This window comes from Oxyura jamaicensis, chromosome Z (genome assembly GCF_011077185.1).
Source record: "Oxyura jamaicensis isolate SHBP4307 breed ruddy duck chromosome Z, BPBGC_Ojam_1.0, whole genome shotgun sequence".
Taxonomy (NCBI): Eukaryota; Metazoa; Chordata; class Aves; order Anseriformes; family Anatidae; genus Oxyura; species Oxyura jamaicensis.
In genome coordinates, this window is record NC_048926.1 from 2,729,091 (window position 1) to 2,744,866 (window position 15,776).

Genomic DNA, 15,776 nt, shown 5'->3' on the forward strand with positions numbered 1-15,776 from the left:
ATTTCCAGGGTTCAGTGGGGACCCATTTTCCACAAAATAGTCCACAGTGTTTTTGTACTCAGAGTCATTGCTGAGATGTTTCATTTGTCACTGTCTGCCCTCCAAGTGTTTTGCTGTATGAAAATGTTGGTTTTGGCTTGCAGGAATTTGGGGACATTTTTAATAAATGGGCTGGGGACATTTCCATACACGCCGATTAAAAACCACCCTGGGAAATTTCACGACAAACAATGCACTTCAGTAGCATGGGATGGAAGTAATTGTTTCTCCAACAGACTGGCTTTTGCGGATTGACGGGAGCAAGCCGTTTTGACGGAAAAAAAAAAAAACAGCTTTTGTGGGAAGAGCTGCTTGGGTCTAATTTGGAGCATCCCTGCTCTGGCCCAGGGTTGTTTCCTTCTCTCAGGCGCCCCTGCCCTTCAGTTTCTCGCAGCAAACACCCTCGGTCCCACATCTCCTTGGCTGCAGACCCCAGGGGACCGCCGAGCGCGGGACAGCCGGAGCGGCAGGAAAAGCAGTGGGTGGCAGTTTGCGTTCCTCTCCGTGCCGCCTTGGCAGCCACTGGATGTTGCCCAAGTTTTGCTTTGCCCTTATCTGGGGCCAGACACATTGTTCGCACCGGCTTCGTGTACTGATTTACCCAGACACTCCTTAGAAACCCAGCAGCCAGAGGAGCTGCAGATAGTGGTTTGGGTGTGGGGATGGAAGCAGCTTTTTTTTTTTTTTTTTCCTGCTGCAGACCAAGAGAGGGTGTAATAAGTTTCAAAAGTAAGTGTGCTGTGAGCAGGCAGCTCTCCCCAGCCGTGTCTGGGAGTGCCGGCCTGCCCCGGGCTATCTTACACTTGATTTTGCCTCGTGCTCCAGAAAGATTCCCTTTGTATAAACAATTTTGATCTGCCTTTGGTTGTGATTTGGGTTTTCGCGTGTGCCTCTTTAAAGTAAGGCCAGCAGAAAGGTATGTGATGTGTAACTCGGTGTCCAGCTGCTCCCATCAGATTTATTGCCTTAACAAAAATCTGTATTTCCTCGTTGTCATGATACCTTTGCCAGAAAGGAACTGGTATTTTGTTACACGCGGTGTTTAACTTTGTGCTCGGAGGCGGGGCTGTTGAATTTGGGGCAGAACCTCTGGAACAAGCCAATTTCTTCGGTCTCTCCCAAAAAAAGAACACCCCATCTCGCTGTGCATCCCAGTGCTGCCTGTGTGGCAGGGGCACGCCGACAGGGACAACCCCGGATGCATCCCTACCCTTTCATCTGCTCCCCACCCGACGCACAGCCCCGAAGAAGAGGAGGGACCTGCACCAAATCCTGTTATTTCTCTCTCAACACCACGACCAAGCCCGTAGGGTTGCGTGCGTTCTGGGAAGCCGTGCCGGGCAAGGTCAGGCTGCATCCCCGCCAGCAGGGAACGATTCCTGCTCCGCAGAGCCCTGCCGGGGCGAGGCGGCACGCTCCGGTGAGCCGGGCAGCGGCGGCGTGGCGATGCCTCGGCCAAGAGGGCTTCGTGGAAGGGGACGGGCCCCGTGCAGGGGCAGGACGGGTTCTCTGCGGCCTCGGGGACACCTCAGGCGGGCAGGAGGTGGCTTCCCGAGCCGGGTGCTGAGGGGCCGTCTGCGCCACCGGAGCTTTTTCCTTGTCTCCACGGGTAAGCTGAGAAGCCCCTCACGCAGCACTTGGGAAAGGGATTTTGTGCTTCTCAAGATCACTCGGTGCTTGCACCCAGCGCCCAGCCTGGGCTCTGATCCCCGGCACAGCGCTGCAGCTGGGAGCTTGTGTAAGCAAACCCGCCTCTGAGCCTGCCTTGTCTTCCCCTGCGACCTTGCTTGGGTCAGATTAGCAAAAAAAAACAAAAACAAAAACAGGTTTTTAGTTAAATTCCATACGTCTCTTTTCCAAAAGACAAAAGGATTTGACCTAGGTTCAGGCAGAAGGGAGCACGGCTTGCGGGGGACGTGGGGCAGGGCGGTGGGAGCTCGCCCACGGCTTCCTACACCCGAGGCTGGCTGGGGGTGGCCCGAAGCGCGGCCGCACCACGTGGGAAGCAGAAGGGATGCGATAAGTCCGCTTGAAGAAAAATGGGATTTCAGGAAAAAAAAAAAAAAAAATCTTTGCAAAGAACTTGGTGTGCTTGTTTAAAAAGGAAACATGAAAAGATCCTGGTAAAATTGGTCCACGTCCCGTGAGCTGTTTAGACCTTAATAGTACAGGTGGACGAGGAGGGCTCGGTGCCAAATACTTTTGGTTTAGAGGGAGTGGTGGGAGTGAATTCTCATAACCGCTCCTAGAAAGGCTTAACTTTCCTCACACAAATCAATGACAATCTCCACTCGGCTGCAGACACCCGGGCAGCAGCCTCGCCAGCTCCGGCTACAACAAAGCAGCAAGTTTTATGATAGGCAGCGCGCGGCGCGGGGAAGGCGCGGGTCGGCACGCGGAGCAGAGAGGTGGGTCGGGTGCTGTACTTTTCCACGTCGCGCCTGGTTTCCAAAAGATCCGATTTTTATTTTTTATTATTTTTTTTTTATCCTTTCACGGCTTCCGCGGTTTATTTAAGCAGGGGGGAGCAGCCTGGATTTCATGCTCGGAGGCTAATCGGGTTCTTTTCAGAAATCGCCCCGGCTTGTTCAGCGATCCCCTGCAATAATCTGTCACCATTTGCACGCGTTTTTAATTGCTGTTTCAGCTCACCCCTGTGATCCTCGCTCTGATTTGCTTGTTTGGCATCTTGAATCTTTACCGAGCCCGGAGATTTTGGCTCCATATCAGCACCTACACAGTACGGCTTCTCAGTTTGCGGGGTTTCTTCGCAGGTCCGGCTCAGTTATTTGTTTGTTTGCTCTAGATAGGAAGGATCAGCGTGAAAACACATCTGCTAATACCTCCTGCTGGGTAGGCAGAAGGGCGCTGGAGGGGCAGGTGATTAATATTTGTCCTGGTTTTCCTAAGGTTAATTTTGTTCCAGTTGCTCTGTGCGGAAAGCCTGCTGAAAAAAAAAATAAAAAAATAGTTGAAATAGAAATATTTTAATAGTGGGTTGAAAAAAAAAAGAGTAGTTGAAGCAGACTGCGTGTTCGGGCAGTGCGGGCTGGCCCTGACTGGGGGCATGGGGCTGGGGCTGGGGCTGGCACGGCTCAGCCTGCCCTGCTGGCCCCCGGCCCCGAGCAGGGCTTCGTCCCACGCCCGGGCATCCCGGCGGCAGCTCGGGCTGGAATCCCAGTCTCTGTCTGGAAGTTTTTGCTGCTTTTTTAGCGAAGAGGACGCCCCCGGATGGCATGTTTTACCCCGCTAGGGTTTAACATTTTTAACAGATCCTTCTTAAGCGTAAATCGCCGTGCTGTTTGAGCAGCACAAAGTCCCTCCCCGGTTCTGGAAGCTGGGATCTCTCCACCAAGCCTCCTGGGTGATTCCCAGAACCACACCACGGGCAGGAACAACGGCAGCGAGCTGCAGTTTTGTTTAAGGTTTGGCTGAATGAAAATCCGACGGGAGGAATGTGCTCCGCAGGGGAGGAACCGGTGCTCGGAGGTCTCGGCGCTGCTTTTCCAAGTGCGTTGCGTGTGCGGAAATGTTGCCTTTGTGCAGGGCCCCGGAGCTCGTCCTGCCCCTGCTAAGGTCGGGGCAGCCAGCGGTTCGCCTGGCTGCGATGGTCGGCGGGGGATAAGTCTGCATGTGGTGGCTTTCCCCTCCTTTCTGCTTGGTGGTTGAAGGCCGGGGGGTTACGGAGGGGCTGTGCCGAATGGCTCCGGTGGCCAAAGGCAGCGGGGACGCCGAGTCCCGGGGTGCAGATGCTGGGTGACGGCCCGCGGAGCTCTGCCCGTGCCTCCAGCTCCTCCTGATGCACAGCAAACCTGGGGGCTTCTCGGCATTCCTCCTGGGGACCTGCCCCAGGGTGGCCGAGTCAATATCTGCCCGCGTGGGGACAGCGGGGCTGGCTGGTGGGTCCGTGCCCCGAGCAGCCGCGGAGGCTTTGTCCCTCTGTGGTGTCCTCCGCGGAGCAGTGACCTGATGTGTTCAAGGCCTGATCCCGAGCAGGTTTCCTCCTCCGAGTCACCCTTAGACAGCTTTTATAATTGAGGTGGGCTGCCTCTTGCAGGGAAGGGGCTGCGTTTTCAGGCTCTGTCTCTTCCCCCGTGCTCTCCGTCCCACACCCTTGCCTTCCTTACAACGCGTTTGGTGCTGCAAAGCCCTGCAGAGGACATTTGAAGCCTGTCCTCCTGATCAGGCAGGGTCCAACACCCACTTTCCCCCGGTGCTCGGTGCTGTTTGCTCAGGTGCCAGACCTGAGAGTCAGACCTGGCGTGTTAGAGCACCGAGCAAGCATCAGCTGTGAGAGCCTGGGGTTTTCCAGCAAGCCTGGGGCTGGCCAGCACCTAATTCTCTTTGCCTCCTTTGAAATTCCTCCTCTAATTAATAAACAAGTGGCAAGTTTCACTCACATAATTCCAGAGCTATTGCTTTTAATTAAATAGCAGCTATTAAAATACTTTCAGAGTGCTGAAGCCTCTCTCCCCAGTGCGCAGTCCTTATCACTTTTCCACTCAGCGTAACCGAAGGAATGGCTGTATAAATTCGGAAATCACTGGGAAGTGACCCCGCAGGCCTTGGTGGCTGGGCACTGGGGCTTGGGAGGGTTTTTTGCCCTCTCTGAAGGACGGGGACGGGGACAGCATCGGGACGGTGCGGAGGGAGCCGATGTGGGTCAGCGAGGGAGCTGTGCCGGTTGTTTTCCTTTGCCTGCGAGCTTCAGAGATGAATAGAGGGAGGGGATGTGGGGCCGGGATACTTGTGCCAAGAGAGATTTGGAGGCATCTTTACATTAGTCAGAGCTTTTTGATTCCTTACTGGAAGCGTGCGCCCAATGCCCGTTGCTCATACGCCTGTGTAATTTTCAAGTGTTGCTCATGGGAGCAGCTTCCCCTCATTATGCATTTATTTCTCACGGCTGTTTGATTGTTTTCTTCCTCAACCCTCAGAGAGATGTCCCTGCCCCTGAGGAACGGGCACGTGGTGGCCACAAGCACTTTTCCAGGACACAGCTTTTTGGGGGAAGGATGCCACATCCAGAGGTTTTGTGAGCCGTGGGGCGGCAGCAGCCAGCTTCTCCCTCTCCCATCCGCCTTCGCGTCCTTCCCTTGGCGTGTCCAGTGATCCGTGTCCATGTGTCCAGCTTCCTCACCACAGCCAAGCCCACTGGCACCCCTCAAACACCCCTGCTCCTCCCTGCAGCCCTCCCAGCCCCTCGATGCTGCCTGCGGGGCCAGCCCCCGGCCCCTAGGGCTGCCCTTGGGACTGGGGAGCCCAGCCCCTGCGGCAGAGGAGGAGGGGACATCTCACCCCGTGGCAGGTCCCCACGGCCTCCGCCTGGGTCTGGGCATGCGTGTGGACGTCGGGACCGTCCGATGACATCCACCTCCCGGGCTGTGGGGAGAGGCAGCCCGGCAGCAGTCCCCCACCCTGCCCTGCCCAGCAGCGAACCAGTTGGGGAAGTGTCTCCGTGCTGCCGGCGGATGAGCCAGCCCGGGAGGAGGTAGGAGACCACTTTGGATCGAGCTCCTGGCACCACTGGGAGGAGGCAGGGTGGAGGGATGGAGGCCAGCCAGCTTCCTAGCTATGCAAACAGCCCACACCCATGCTCGGTGTTTATCCCCGCCGAGCCCGTCACCATGGCATCTGGGCACCTTTTGCCAAGGTGAGCCGAAGCTGATGGAGCAGATCCGCTGCCAAAGCCCCAGTTCTCTAGGCATGTCTCTGGGAGGTCTTCTGAGATCGGCTGGGGATCTTCCAGCACTGCTGGGGCGGCGAGAACTCTGCTGCCGTGCTGGGACTGCTTCCTCCGCCCAAAATTGGGGACCTTCCACCCACGTGGGCTGAGGGATGCTGGTGGTGCCACCAGGAACACTCGGGGTTGTGGCGCATAGCCTGGGGACCGGTGGGGATGTATAAAACACCCCTCCAGCTTGCTCACCAAGCAACAAGCTTGGGCTGCTCTAGTGACCTGCTCGGGCCACGTCCCCTAAAACTCCCTGCCCTGAGTGGAGGAGGACAATGTAGGTGAAGGGACAGAGCTGAAAAACGAAAACAGCAAAGAGCAAAGCAAGGCAGCATTTCGTTCCGCAAGGGATATAGCTGAAGGAAAAAAAAAAAAAAAAAAAAAAAAAATAATCTTTTTATTGTTGTTGAGCAATTTTGAAATGGGAAATTTCCCCTCCTGCCCCGGGGGCGGCGGTGCCTGGCTGAGTCACCTGCGGGAGCCGGGCTCCTGCCTGCCCTCTCCCTTCCCCTCTTTCTGTCCGGCCCAGCGGGGCGCAGCGGGGGATTTCTGCCGCAGCTGTGCTTGGTGCACGGAAACCATCAGTGCTTGTGAGAGCCGAGATGGAGGGGTGGGACTGGAGACGTTGCTGCCTTCAAGCCAGGCCAGGTGATGGAACTGGGGGCAGCCTCGGATGAATTTGGTGCTTCGCGTTTCCTCGGGGCTGCCTGGCTATTGCTTCGTGGCTGGTTTTGTATCTGCACGCGCCCCGCTCCAAACGGGAGCCTCAAAGTCCTCCTGAGTGGGCAGCTGTGCCATGGGCTTTGGAAGCTGCAAGGGAACAGGCACGTGAAGGTCTGAACGCCCCAGGGCAGAGGCAGAGGCGGTGATTTTCTTCCAGGGCAGCAAGGATGTGTCCCAGAGACCTGGCTGCTCCTCCGGCCACTGCCACGGCCGTGGGCTGGCTCCCCTCGCTGCCACAACACAGTGCTCCCTTGCAAGCCCGACTTGGTTCACTTCTGGCAAATTCTGCCCTCTTAATCCCGTCTGGAGATAAATTAAAGAGATTAGCTCCTCTGCGCCTTAATTTCCCTGCATGTAAAGTCACTCAGCGATCATCTTCCGTGGGTCTTGGTCTGGTTTTGAAGGGACGTGCAGGTCCTGTGGATGGAAGGGGTGAGGTGAGCGCCGAGTGTTATACCGAGCCAGGATCACCGCTTTCCTGCAGAGCGTGGTTTCACCCTCGTGGCTGCAGAGGAGCAGGCAGGTTGCAATATTTGAGCCTTTCCACCGTGCACCACCACGCACTTTCCAAACAGTTTTGCTGCAATTAATTACGGTGTAATTAAAGCAGAACGACAGTGCTAACTAAGGGCGAAATCTTGAGAAACAAACAGTGTTTGGGCTGATTCTGTAATTGCTCCGGGTTCCCCAGATACAAATTACACTGCCAGGGCTCCTGATTTATGGGAGAGCTATACAAGCACAAGTACCTCGGGGTGAGAGCGCGCTGACTGCCTGCGTGGGCTGCAGGTTTGGGTGGCCGTGCCCCATCGGCCGTCCCTGTGGGTGACCCCAAAAAGGCGCAGAGCTCTTCCCTCAGCGTGGCGAGGCGTCCCACGGCGAGCAGAGCACGAGTGGGGCTTGCTTCCCCGCTCTGCTTCGCTCCCAGAGCTTCTCAGGATGCCTCCTCCTGGGGGTGGCAGTGCCACCTTTGGGGACACGGTGAGCAGAGGCCACCTCCGTGGGTCCAGGCAGGGGGCACGGCACAACCCAGGGGACTGGGCTTCATGGCAGGTGCCCGATCCGTGCCGGCTATCTGAGGGCCCCCGATAAATAGCGCTGGAGCGCGGTGACTCATCTGGTGAAGGTGACCCGCGGAGGGAATACAAAGAGGTTGTGCCCTTATCTGCCTCCCGGCGGGGGGCGGGTGCTTTATGTCAGAGATTTCTTTCCTCCGCTCCGGGTTTCCAGCCGCAGAAGGAATATCAGGCATTGTTGTCGCTGTTGGTGCAGGAAGTCTCTTTCAAGATTAGAGAAATGGAGTGGGTGTTTTCTCGCTTCTAATTAAGAGGAGCGAAGTTGCGACTTTTTAGCAGAGGAGCCCTGCCTCACAGCCGCTCGGAGGTCATTTGAGTTAATGCATTTCAGCAAACGGGAACAAAACCCCAAAGTATTCAGACATTGCTGCCTGGCTGGAGATTAAAAATAGTGAGGTGCGCTTCTAAAAAAGTCACGAGGCCGAGTTAAGAACAATGAGATGAGCTGCGAGCATCAGTCCTCACAGTCAGACCACTCCAGGCTCATTTTGTACCTCTGCGTGCAGAGGCCTGGGCCGCGGGTCCCCACCTCCCGACGTCCCCGCAGTGTCACGCCGAGGGCATTTAGCCGAGCAGCCACCACAAAACCCCACCTGGCTCCTGCGCCTCCCTTGCAGCAGTCCACAAAAGCCTACTGGTGTAACTGGGAAGCTGTGGCGTAACTGGGAAGCCGTGGTGGTTCGCGTTGCTGTGGGCATCTTCCCCCGGCACGTTTTGGTACCGGAGCATCCCCGGAGCCCCCACATCTCCCCCCCGGGCGGGCAGCCAGGCTCCTGCTCCGGGTGCCAAACCCAGCGCCGCGAGACAGGGAGAAGGAGCCCTTACGCTGATTAATTTGCGCCCGCGCTGCTCTTATCCTGGTTTCAAAGTAATTGTCTCTCTTGTCCACAATTTTCTCTCCTTACATTTCACTGCATATTTATTAGGTTTTGTGAGGCTATCTGCAGCCACATTAAACCAATTTACTCCTTGAAATGTCTGACCTTTGATCTGCCAGCCACTGCCTTTCAGAGCCAGAAAAAGAGCCTTTAATAGCGTGTCACATGAAAGGCTCGCTGCACAGCCTGTCACTTGCCAACCCGACTGCAGTTAATAAAGTATCGGATGAATCAATTATTGCCTAATAATTGTTACCTATATTTTTGTGCTAAACAAGGAGAGTATTTTTCTGCTCCTTCCCCGGCCGCTTTGTAATCTCCCATTAGGTAAAACTAATAAGCCAAACGCATGTACACAGCTATGGCCAATATTTCTCGAGCAGCGTCTGCAACCTTTGCAGCCTCAGCTCAGCTCGGCTCCCGGCAGATGCGGGGGCTCCTGCAGAGGTGTCAGACTACCTGGGGGCATCTCGTTTCAGGAGTTAACCTCCTGGCATGTGTGTGCCTCCTCTCACGGGGGTTCGGAGGTGGTCCCCACGTGCTCTGCCACGTGCCGTGTCCCCTGAGCCCATCCAGCATCTGCCCACAGCATGCACGGGAGACACGAGGGGGTCAGCAGGTTGCAAAGTGCTCTGCTGGAGCTGCTCCGGGTGTTTGGCAGGTGAGCACAGTGAGGCAGGGGGATGTCGAGAGCTGTCCGTCCCAGCAAGGCACCAGGGGCCACCAGCACTCTGCCCAAGGACTGCTGCCTGCCACCTCCCAGCACGCCGGGCACCCCCTGTGCCTTTGCACACCAGGGCTGGATGCCCAGCGCCTCTTCCTAGCACCTCCCTTTGCTCACAGATGGAAAAGCTGCTGGGCAGCTGCAGTGACCGGAGCTGGGAAGGTCTGGGGGGTGCCGGGGGTGCCAGGGGTGCTGCTGGCACCTGGGCACAGCCTGCTCTCCGTGCAGGGAGAGGGGCAGCTCCCATCGCGGTCACAGCCACATCCAGCCACTGGGTACCTAGTATTTTACATTCTGGTCATGGATTTGAAATGGCCAGTGCGTTACCTCCTACTGCTACAGAGTCGTTTTTCTCTCGGGGCGTTGCTGAGAAAAAGAGAGGCAGATCTGGCCAAGCTGCTGCGGCAATACAGGCTGGTGGCTGGAGCTGGTGGGATGCAGGGCGGCTCCCTGGGGTCTGCACCAGCTTGTCGCAGCTTTTCGGCCTCCAGGCACGAGACATTTCTGCCCCGAACCCCAAGCCATCGTCTGTAGCATCGCACAGTGTCCCTGAGAGCCCTTTTTGCCAGGCTGTGGGCTCACAGCTCCTGGTTTGAGCTGCTTTTTGGGGTGTTGGGAACATTGTTCAGGTCCTCTTGGAAACCAGAGCATCCGTCAGCCCCCGGGGGCACGAGGCAGCATCGTGCCCCAGAGGCACTGCTCTCCTGGCGGGTGGAGGGGCTTCACCCTCCAAATCTGGTTGTTTTTCTAGAGATGCTCCAAAGGCCGTTGTGCCTGGCCACACCAGCCTCCACATCAGCCCGTGAAGGTGTCCTTAGGCTGGGAAGGCTTCTGCTCCACGATTCCTGGTGGTGGTAGGGGCTGGCTGGCCAGACCCCACCTTGCTGTGCCTTACACCTCAAAGAGCAGGCGCAGCGATGGCAGCTTTCTTCCTGCACCTGCAGCTTCCCTGCCCCAGCGGCTGGGAGATCCCTTCGCCCCGTCCGCATCTGCGGGCAGCTTTCCCTGCCGGGGACATCGATCCCGCTGCTGGAAGCGGCAGCGAGGCAGGCGCGGGTTTCACGGGGGTGCAGCAGGCCGGTGAGGTTTAATCACAGCAATTACAGTTTCTGTCACCTGCGAGGCTCTGCGATGCATCACTCGGAGCCAGCGCGTTGTCCGGGAGCTCTGTCTCGCTCCAGGTGACATCTCGACAGGGCAGGAGCAGGCTCGGAGCTGAACACGTGGGTACGGATCCATCCTGGGGGTGGCCTTGGCAACGCGCTTTGGCATTTATGTATTATTTATTTGCCATCTCTCGCGTAACAGCACCAGCCTTTCACGGCGCGAGGCAAAGGGCTGAGCAATGCAGGAGGCAGCCCGGGTCTCCTCCCGCCGCTGTGAGCTTCCCGGGGTGACTTCTCGCTCGCCATATGGGCAGGGATGCGCTCCTGACGTCCCCAGCCTGCAGCACGCCGCAGACTCTTGGGTTTCAGGGGAAGGGGAGCCATCTGCACCGCTCGCTAGCACATCTGTGCTGGCTTGGCTCGGCAAGGACTTGGTTGCGAGCCTGTAGGATTCGTCTTCAGGAATGCTGGTAATAATTGCCATCGAGATGGAAAGTGTTAAAAGCCGGGGGAAGGAGAGGTGAAGAAAAAGGGGGAAGGTTGGAAACACCACGGGCTGATGATTCCTTCCGTCACTCGGACGTGCTCTGAGGGCACCAACAGCGCCGTGGGTTGGCCGTCGGTGCTGTGGGAGGCTGTGTCGCCCGTCCTGCGTGGGGGGGGGAGGTGGAGGCGGGGGGCTCAGACCGAGGGATGGGTGGTGGAGGAGGGAGGGCGAGGGGCAGGGTGGCACAGAGGGTGGCTGCCGCCCCGTGACATCTTCATTCCTCTCTAGATCTGTAGCACATCGCCCTTGCAGAGCCAGGGGTCCCACCAGCCCGGCCCGCCCTTTGGTTTCACAGCCAAACCTCTCCCCGGGGCTCCCTGCCTCTAAAGCTGACATCAAAGCATCGCCCACCTTTAGGAAATTCCAGCCCCGGATTCGGGTGATCCTGAACACCCCCACAAACCTGAGTTTCTCACATGCATTAAATAACAAATGTGCCGAAACAGACCCCGTTCTCTCTCTCACCCACCTCGCTTTGGGTGGAGGCACCTAACTGACCTTGCAGTGCCAGCACCACCCCCAAGCCGTGTCCCGGGGGGGCTCCACATCGTTTCCCAGCCCCAAGCCCCCCGGTGCTCAGCTCCTGCTCCCCGCCGTACCCTGGCCACGTGAGCGAGGGGAAGCTCAGCCCTTTTGACCTCCAGCTTTCCTCCTCGAGAGGTGAAGCTAATGCTTGCTGCCATAGCTCGCAGGGACGCTGCTAGGATGAATTAGCTAATAGAGCAAATCTCACTTTGCTCCGGCGGGGGAAACCGCCGAGTGGCTGAGCCTAATCTCATTCACACAGGGCTGAAAGCGGCGCGGGGGCTTTGCCACTCCTCGGGTGGGAGCACCAGGATCCGGCCCCCGGGCGGCAAAGAGCCCGGGGTTTCTCAGGATGCAGATGTCCTCCCTGCAGACGTCTTCCTGCAGCAACACCCAGCCTTCGTGGCCGAGGGGAGCCGCCGGGAGACCGCATAATTTCAAGGCTCGCGGTGCTGTCTCTGCAAAGGTGGATTTGGTTTCTGTCAGTACGGGGATAACAGGGCGGAAGACCTGGCTGCAGGATGGCGCAGGAGCGATCACCTACGGTGGCCGCTGCCCTGCAGTTGTCCCCCCGCGCTGCAGCGCAGCCCCCGGGGTTTGTGCACGGTGCCAAGGCCAGGGGCAGGGAAGCCCTGATGCGATCCAGCCCCCGGGGACATCCAGCACCCGAGCGGGGCCACAGTGCTCCTGTGGCTTGCTCCCAGTACAAAACCAGTCCAGTGGTGCTGGTGGGAGGCTCTGCGGGTTGGCACCCCTCGGGAAGTGGCGCGTTGAGCTTCGCACGTTGCCAGCATCCTTGCGGAGGGTTGAGGGAGAGGGATGTTTTGGGGTGGGGATTTGGGATCCCCTGCATTTCCCTCCTTGTGCTCTTTGGAAAGCCGATTTGCTTCTTCATCCCTCAGCTGAGTATCTGTAAATAAGGATAACGGTGTAACAGAGGGGTGCAGAGGGAAGAAATACATTAGAGCAAGGGAGATGCTCAAAGGCAAGCTACCCACAGCGCTGAAAACAAAGGAGACCTTTCCTAGAGCTGTGCGGGTCCCGTGACAAAACACCGCACCCTGTTTTACAGCATCGCTTGTGGGCTTCTCCCTCTTAATGGCAGGTTGCCGCTGAAAACGCTGCTCTGTGGGGGTCCGGGTCACCCAGGGGTGCCCGGCTGCGAGCTGGGTGCCGGGTGCACGGGGGGCTCCGCAGAGCTGAGCGCCGGGTGCCTTTGGCTGTCCTGACTCTCATTGTGATGGATGGTGTTGTGGGGAAGCGGTGAATGGAAAATATATGTCAAGGATAAAAAGTGACACTTAAAGGACAGGAATAAAGCCTTTCTTGTGAGAAGAGCCCGGATCCAGTCTGTGCTGTTTCAAATTAAGTTTTCGGTTTCCTAAAGGCAGCAGACAATGCCTCACTCAATTCTGTCCCCACTGTCATTAAAACTCGAGTATGTTGTCTGGATATAGTATTTTGCCCTACCTTAAGAGCTCTAATCTTTTTAGGACCATTTCTCGCTGCTATCTGCAGACACTCGAAAGCCTTCCCGACTGCGGAGTGAAATACAATCCCTGTCTTCGGGAGCTTTACCTCCCCTTTGTCTTCCGCAAAGACAGAAGGAAAATAACCACTTAACAAATCTGCCATGTCTGAGTTTCCCCCGTCCCCCCTCCGCAGCTATCATTTGTCGCGGGCTGCTTTCCCCCGGTGCCACCCGCCTGTTGCAGGGGGATGGCAAGGAGCCTTTATTGTTTGCTGAACAATTCCCTGCAATTTGCTCTTCGCTATTTCTTTCGGGCTCCTTTAATCCTTTTCACTTGCCGCTGCTTATTTTTAGCTCGCGCTCCAGCTCGCTGCTTCCCAAACTGTTTATGTTTGGAAAAGCCCCGCTTTGCTGCCGATGGCACCTCTTCGGAGCGTGCCTGCAAAGCCTTCCCTGCCCTCTCCTCTCCCCAGTGAGGCTGGGAGCTCGTGCCTTCTCCCATTTTCATGTTTTCCTCGGCGTCCCTTTGGGTTCCTACAAGCCCTGGACACCCGCTTTCCCCTGGGGCCCAAACCCTTTCGCTCTTGCTCCTGAGCCTGCCGCCAGGTGAGCCCTGCCGGGTGATTTCTTGTGTCCAAAGCACAAAGGAAAATCCCCAGCTGCTGCTGGGTCCCCGGGCAGAGGGGATTGGGGCCGGGGGGCTCCTGGAGCAGCCCCGTGCCAGGCTGGGCTCGGGGCCGGTGCCGCTGTCCCCGGGGTTTGGGCACGTGGCGGTCACCACGCTCTGGCCCCTGCCCGGGGCCCCGCGAGCTCCAGGCAGCCTCGCGCCCGAGGGTAAAGCCGAGCCCCAGGCAGAGTGCCAGCTCCCGCTGATCCTCCAGATAAGGTGGTGGATTGGGATTTGGAAGAGCTGACTCCGAATTTTGGCTCTGCCATGGGCTTCCTACGTGGCCCTAGGCGAAGCGCGGAGTATCTCTGTTCCTCATCTGCACAAACGAGGTAATCTCTTTTCTCCCGCTGTTTATTTTGAGCGCAAGCGTTCAGGGACAGGCTGCTCCTTCTCCTGCCTTGTTTATACAGCGCCTGCGAAGCGATGAGCATCCCGCTCGTAGCTGTTAGGCAAAGGTGCCGAGTAAATGGCCACTGCAATTAGTGGTAGCCATAATAATAAAAATAACAATAAACCCTGCATCTTGCACAGTAAAAGCCCAGGCTCAACTGCAGATGCTCCCAGCTCCCGTCAGCAAACAGGAGTGGTGGGGATTATTTCCTTGCCTTTTGTATGCTGGCACGGCTATGCCCTGCTCCTGCTGCTCTGATCCACGGCTGGAGGATCAAAATCCATCCCTTCCCCTGGCCCCACTCAGGGCTCAGATTCGAGCAGGGCTTTCTTATCTGTGCAAACATTTCCTGATCTGCTCCTGCTGACTGCCCCAAAGGCAAACAGCAGCATCCAGGGATCCTGCGCGTCACCCCCTTCTCCTGAGCTCTATTTCACCTCTCCTGGTGAAATAACCTCAACCCTCATTAATATTTCAGCGTTGCTCCCCGGGAACACTGCCTGTCCCTCTGGATGTCTCTGGGCTCTGTGCTTGGGGCTGTAAGTCATTGCCCATGTCCAGCATCCCCCAGTAACGCCAGTGCCAGCCGCCAGCCCCGCACCGCATACTACCCGTGTTACCACTTCTGCAGATCCATCATCATCTTCATCACTACCTGCTGTTTTTGTGACGGACGGGTGAGTTTCTGGTGGAAAAGCAGCTCGGCTTTCCTGACCCCAGAAATGGCTAAGGAAAGGTTTGGAAGTACTCCTTCTGGTTCATTTTATTTTTCCTCTAAGACGCAGTGGTGGCTGGAGGCACAACCCTGGAGCTGCATCTTTAACTCCCGTTTTCACGAGCATCACTGCCACGGCGCCGTGGCTTGGGAGGAAAGCGGGGTCTGTGTTAATAATCTTGCTGACAATATCTCAGACTGGCAAAAAGGAGTTATTTCTGCTTTCTGCTAATAACAAGCTGATTTTCTCCGTTGTCGTTCAACGTGAGATGTGCTCTCGTTCCCATTTCCCTTTAATAAGTGTTATTTTGTTTCCATTATTACTCAATAGTAAAATCTCTTCCCGTCGACTTTAACAGAAGTAGATTTACGGCTATGAAAATAAACTTGGGCGTGATGAGATCTTGTCGTTTTATTATCTATAAAGTGCTCCGCATGACTTTGTAGTTATCAGGATGTAATTATACATTCAGATTTTTCCATCATCTCTGTTTGTTGTTTTTTTTTTTTTTTTACTTTTTTAAAAAAATTATTTTTCAAGAAGGAAACGATGAAAACCCAGAAATCCGCGCTCAGGAATAAGGTGAAATGTAACCGCCGTTCACTTCACCCTGGCTCCTTTCAGGGGCAAACAAACAAAAAAAAATAACCTCCGCTTGCCGGGTACGGCGCAGATCTGCCCGAAGTGGTGTTCGTGTTGGGACACATCGCCGGGGTTTTTTTCATCTGCGCGGAAAACGCCGGCGTTTCCTGGTTGGAGATGCCGTATTTACTGCTCCCCGCGCGGGGCTGGGTGTTAATTGTCGTCGGAGGTGCTGGGTGTGGGCGAATCATTGTATAATGCCCACACCCTTCGGGTGGCTTAGGGCGCGGCGTTGTCTTTGCCTCACCGTGCAGTTTAAGATGTATTATTACCCAAAAGGAACACGCCCTTCCGTGCCTCCTTGTTTTTATTAGGGATCCCTCTGCCCCGCCGCTCCGAGCGCCTGGCACGGCGGCCGCTGGCTGCGGAGCCGGTGTCTCGGCCGGCCTCTGCGGGGCTGCTGGAGCTTTGCGGGGGGAGTGGGTCCATTCAGGTGCCCTCTCCATCCAGGAGGCTTTGACATTATGGTGGTGTGGTTGGAGGTGCTGGTTGCACCCAAGTGGAGCTCAGACCTTCCCCTGATGATGGGCAGCA

The 15,776-nt window shown here is 56.6% G+C and overlaps 1 protein-coding gene across 6 annotated transcripts in view; it reads left to right on the plus strand.

Annotated features, from left to right (window-relative positions):
- The window catches only part of ZBTB7C (zinc finger and BTB domain containing 7C), a 92,854-nt gene that overhangs the window by 49,734 nt on the left and 27,344 nt on the right, over nucleotides 1-15,776 (plus strand). The window contains exon 1 of one of the 6 annotated variants that reach the window (XM_035310429.1): nucleotides 921-1,648. The exons of 2 other annotated variants lie outside the window; for them this stretch is intronic. Coding sequence is in view for 2 of the 4 variants with exons in the window: in XM_035310424.1 (XP_035166315.1) it covers nucleotides 2,317-2,447 (131 nt within the window). In the remaining 2 variants the exon portion in view is untranslated. Of the gene's footprint in view, nucleotides 1-920; nucleotides 1,649-2,126; nucleotides 2,448-2,474; nucleotides 3,550-5,375; nucleotides 5,531-15,776 lie in introns of those variants that run through there. 3 more of the 6 variants (XM_035310424.1, XM_035310427.1, XM_035310425.1) reach the window with 3 other exon arrangements.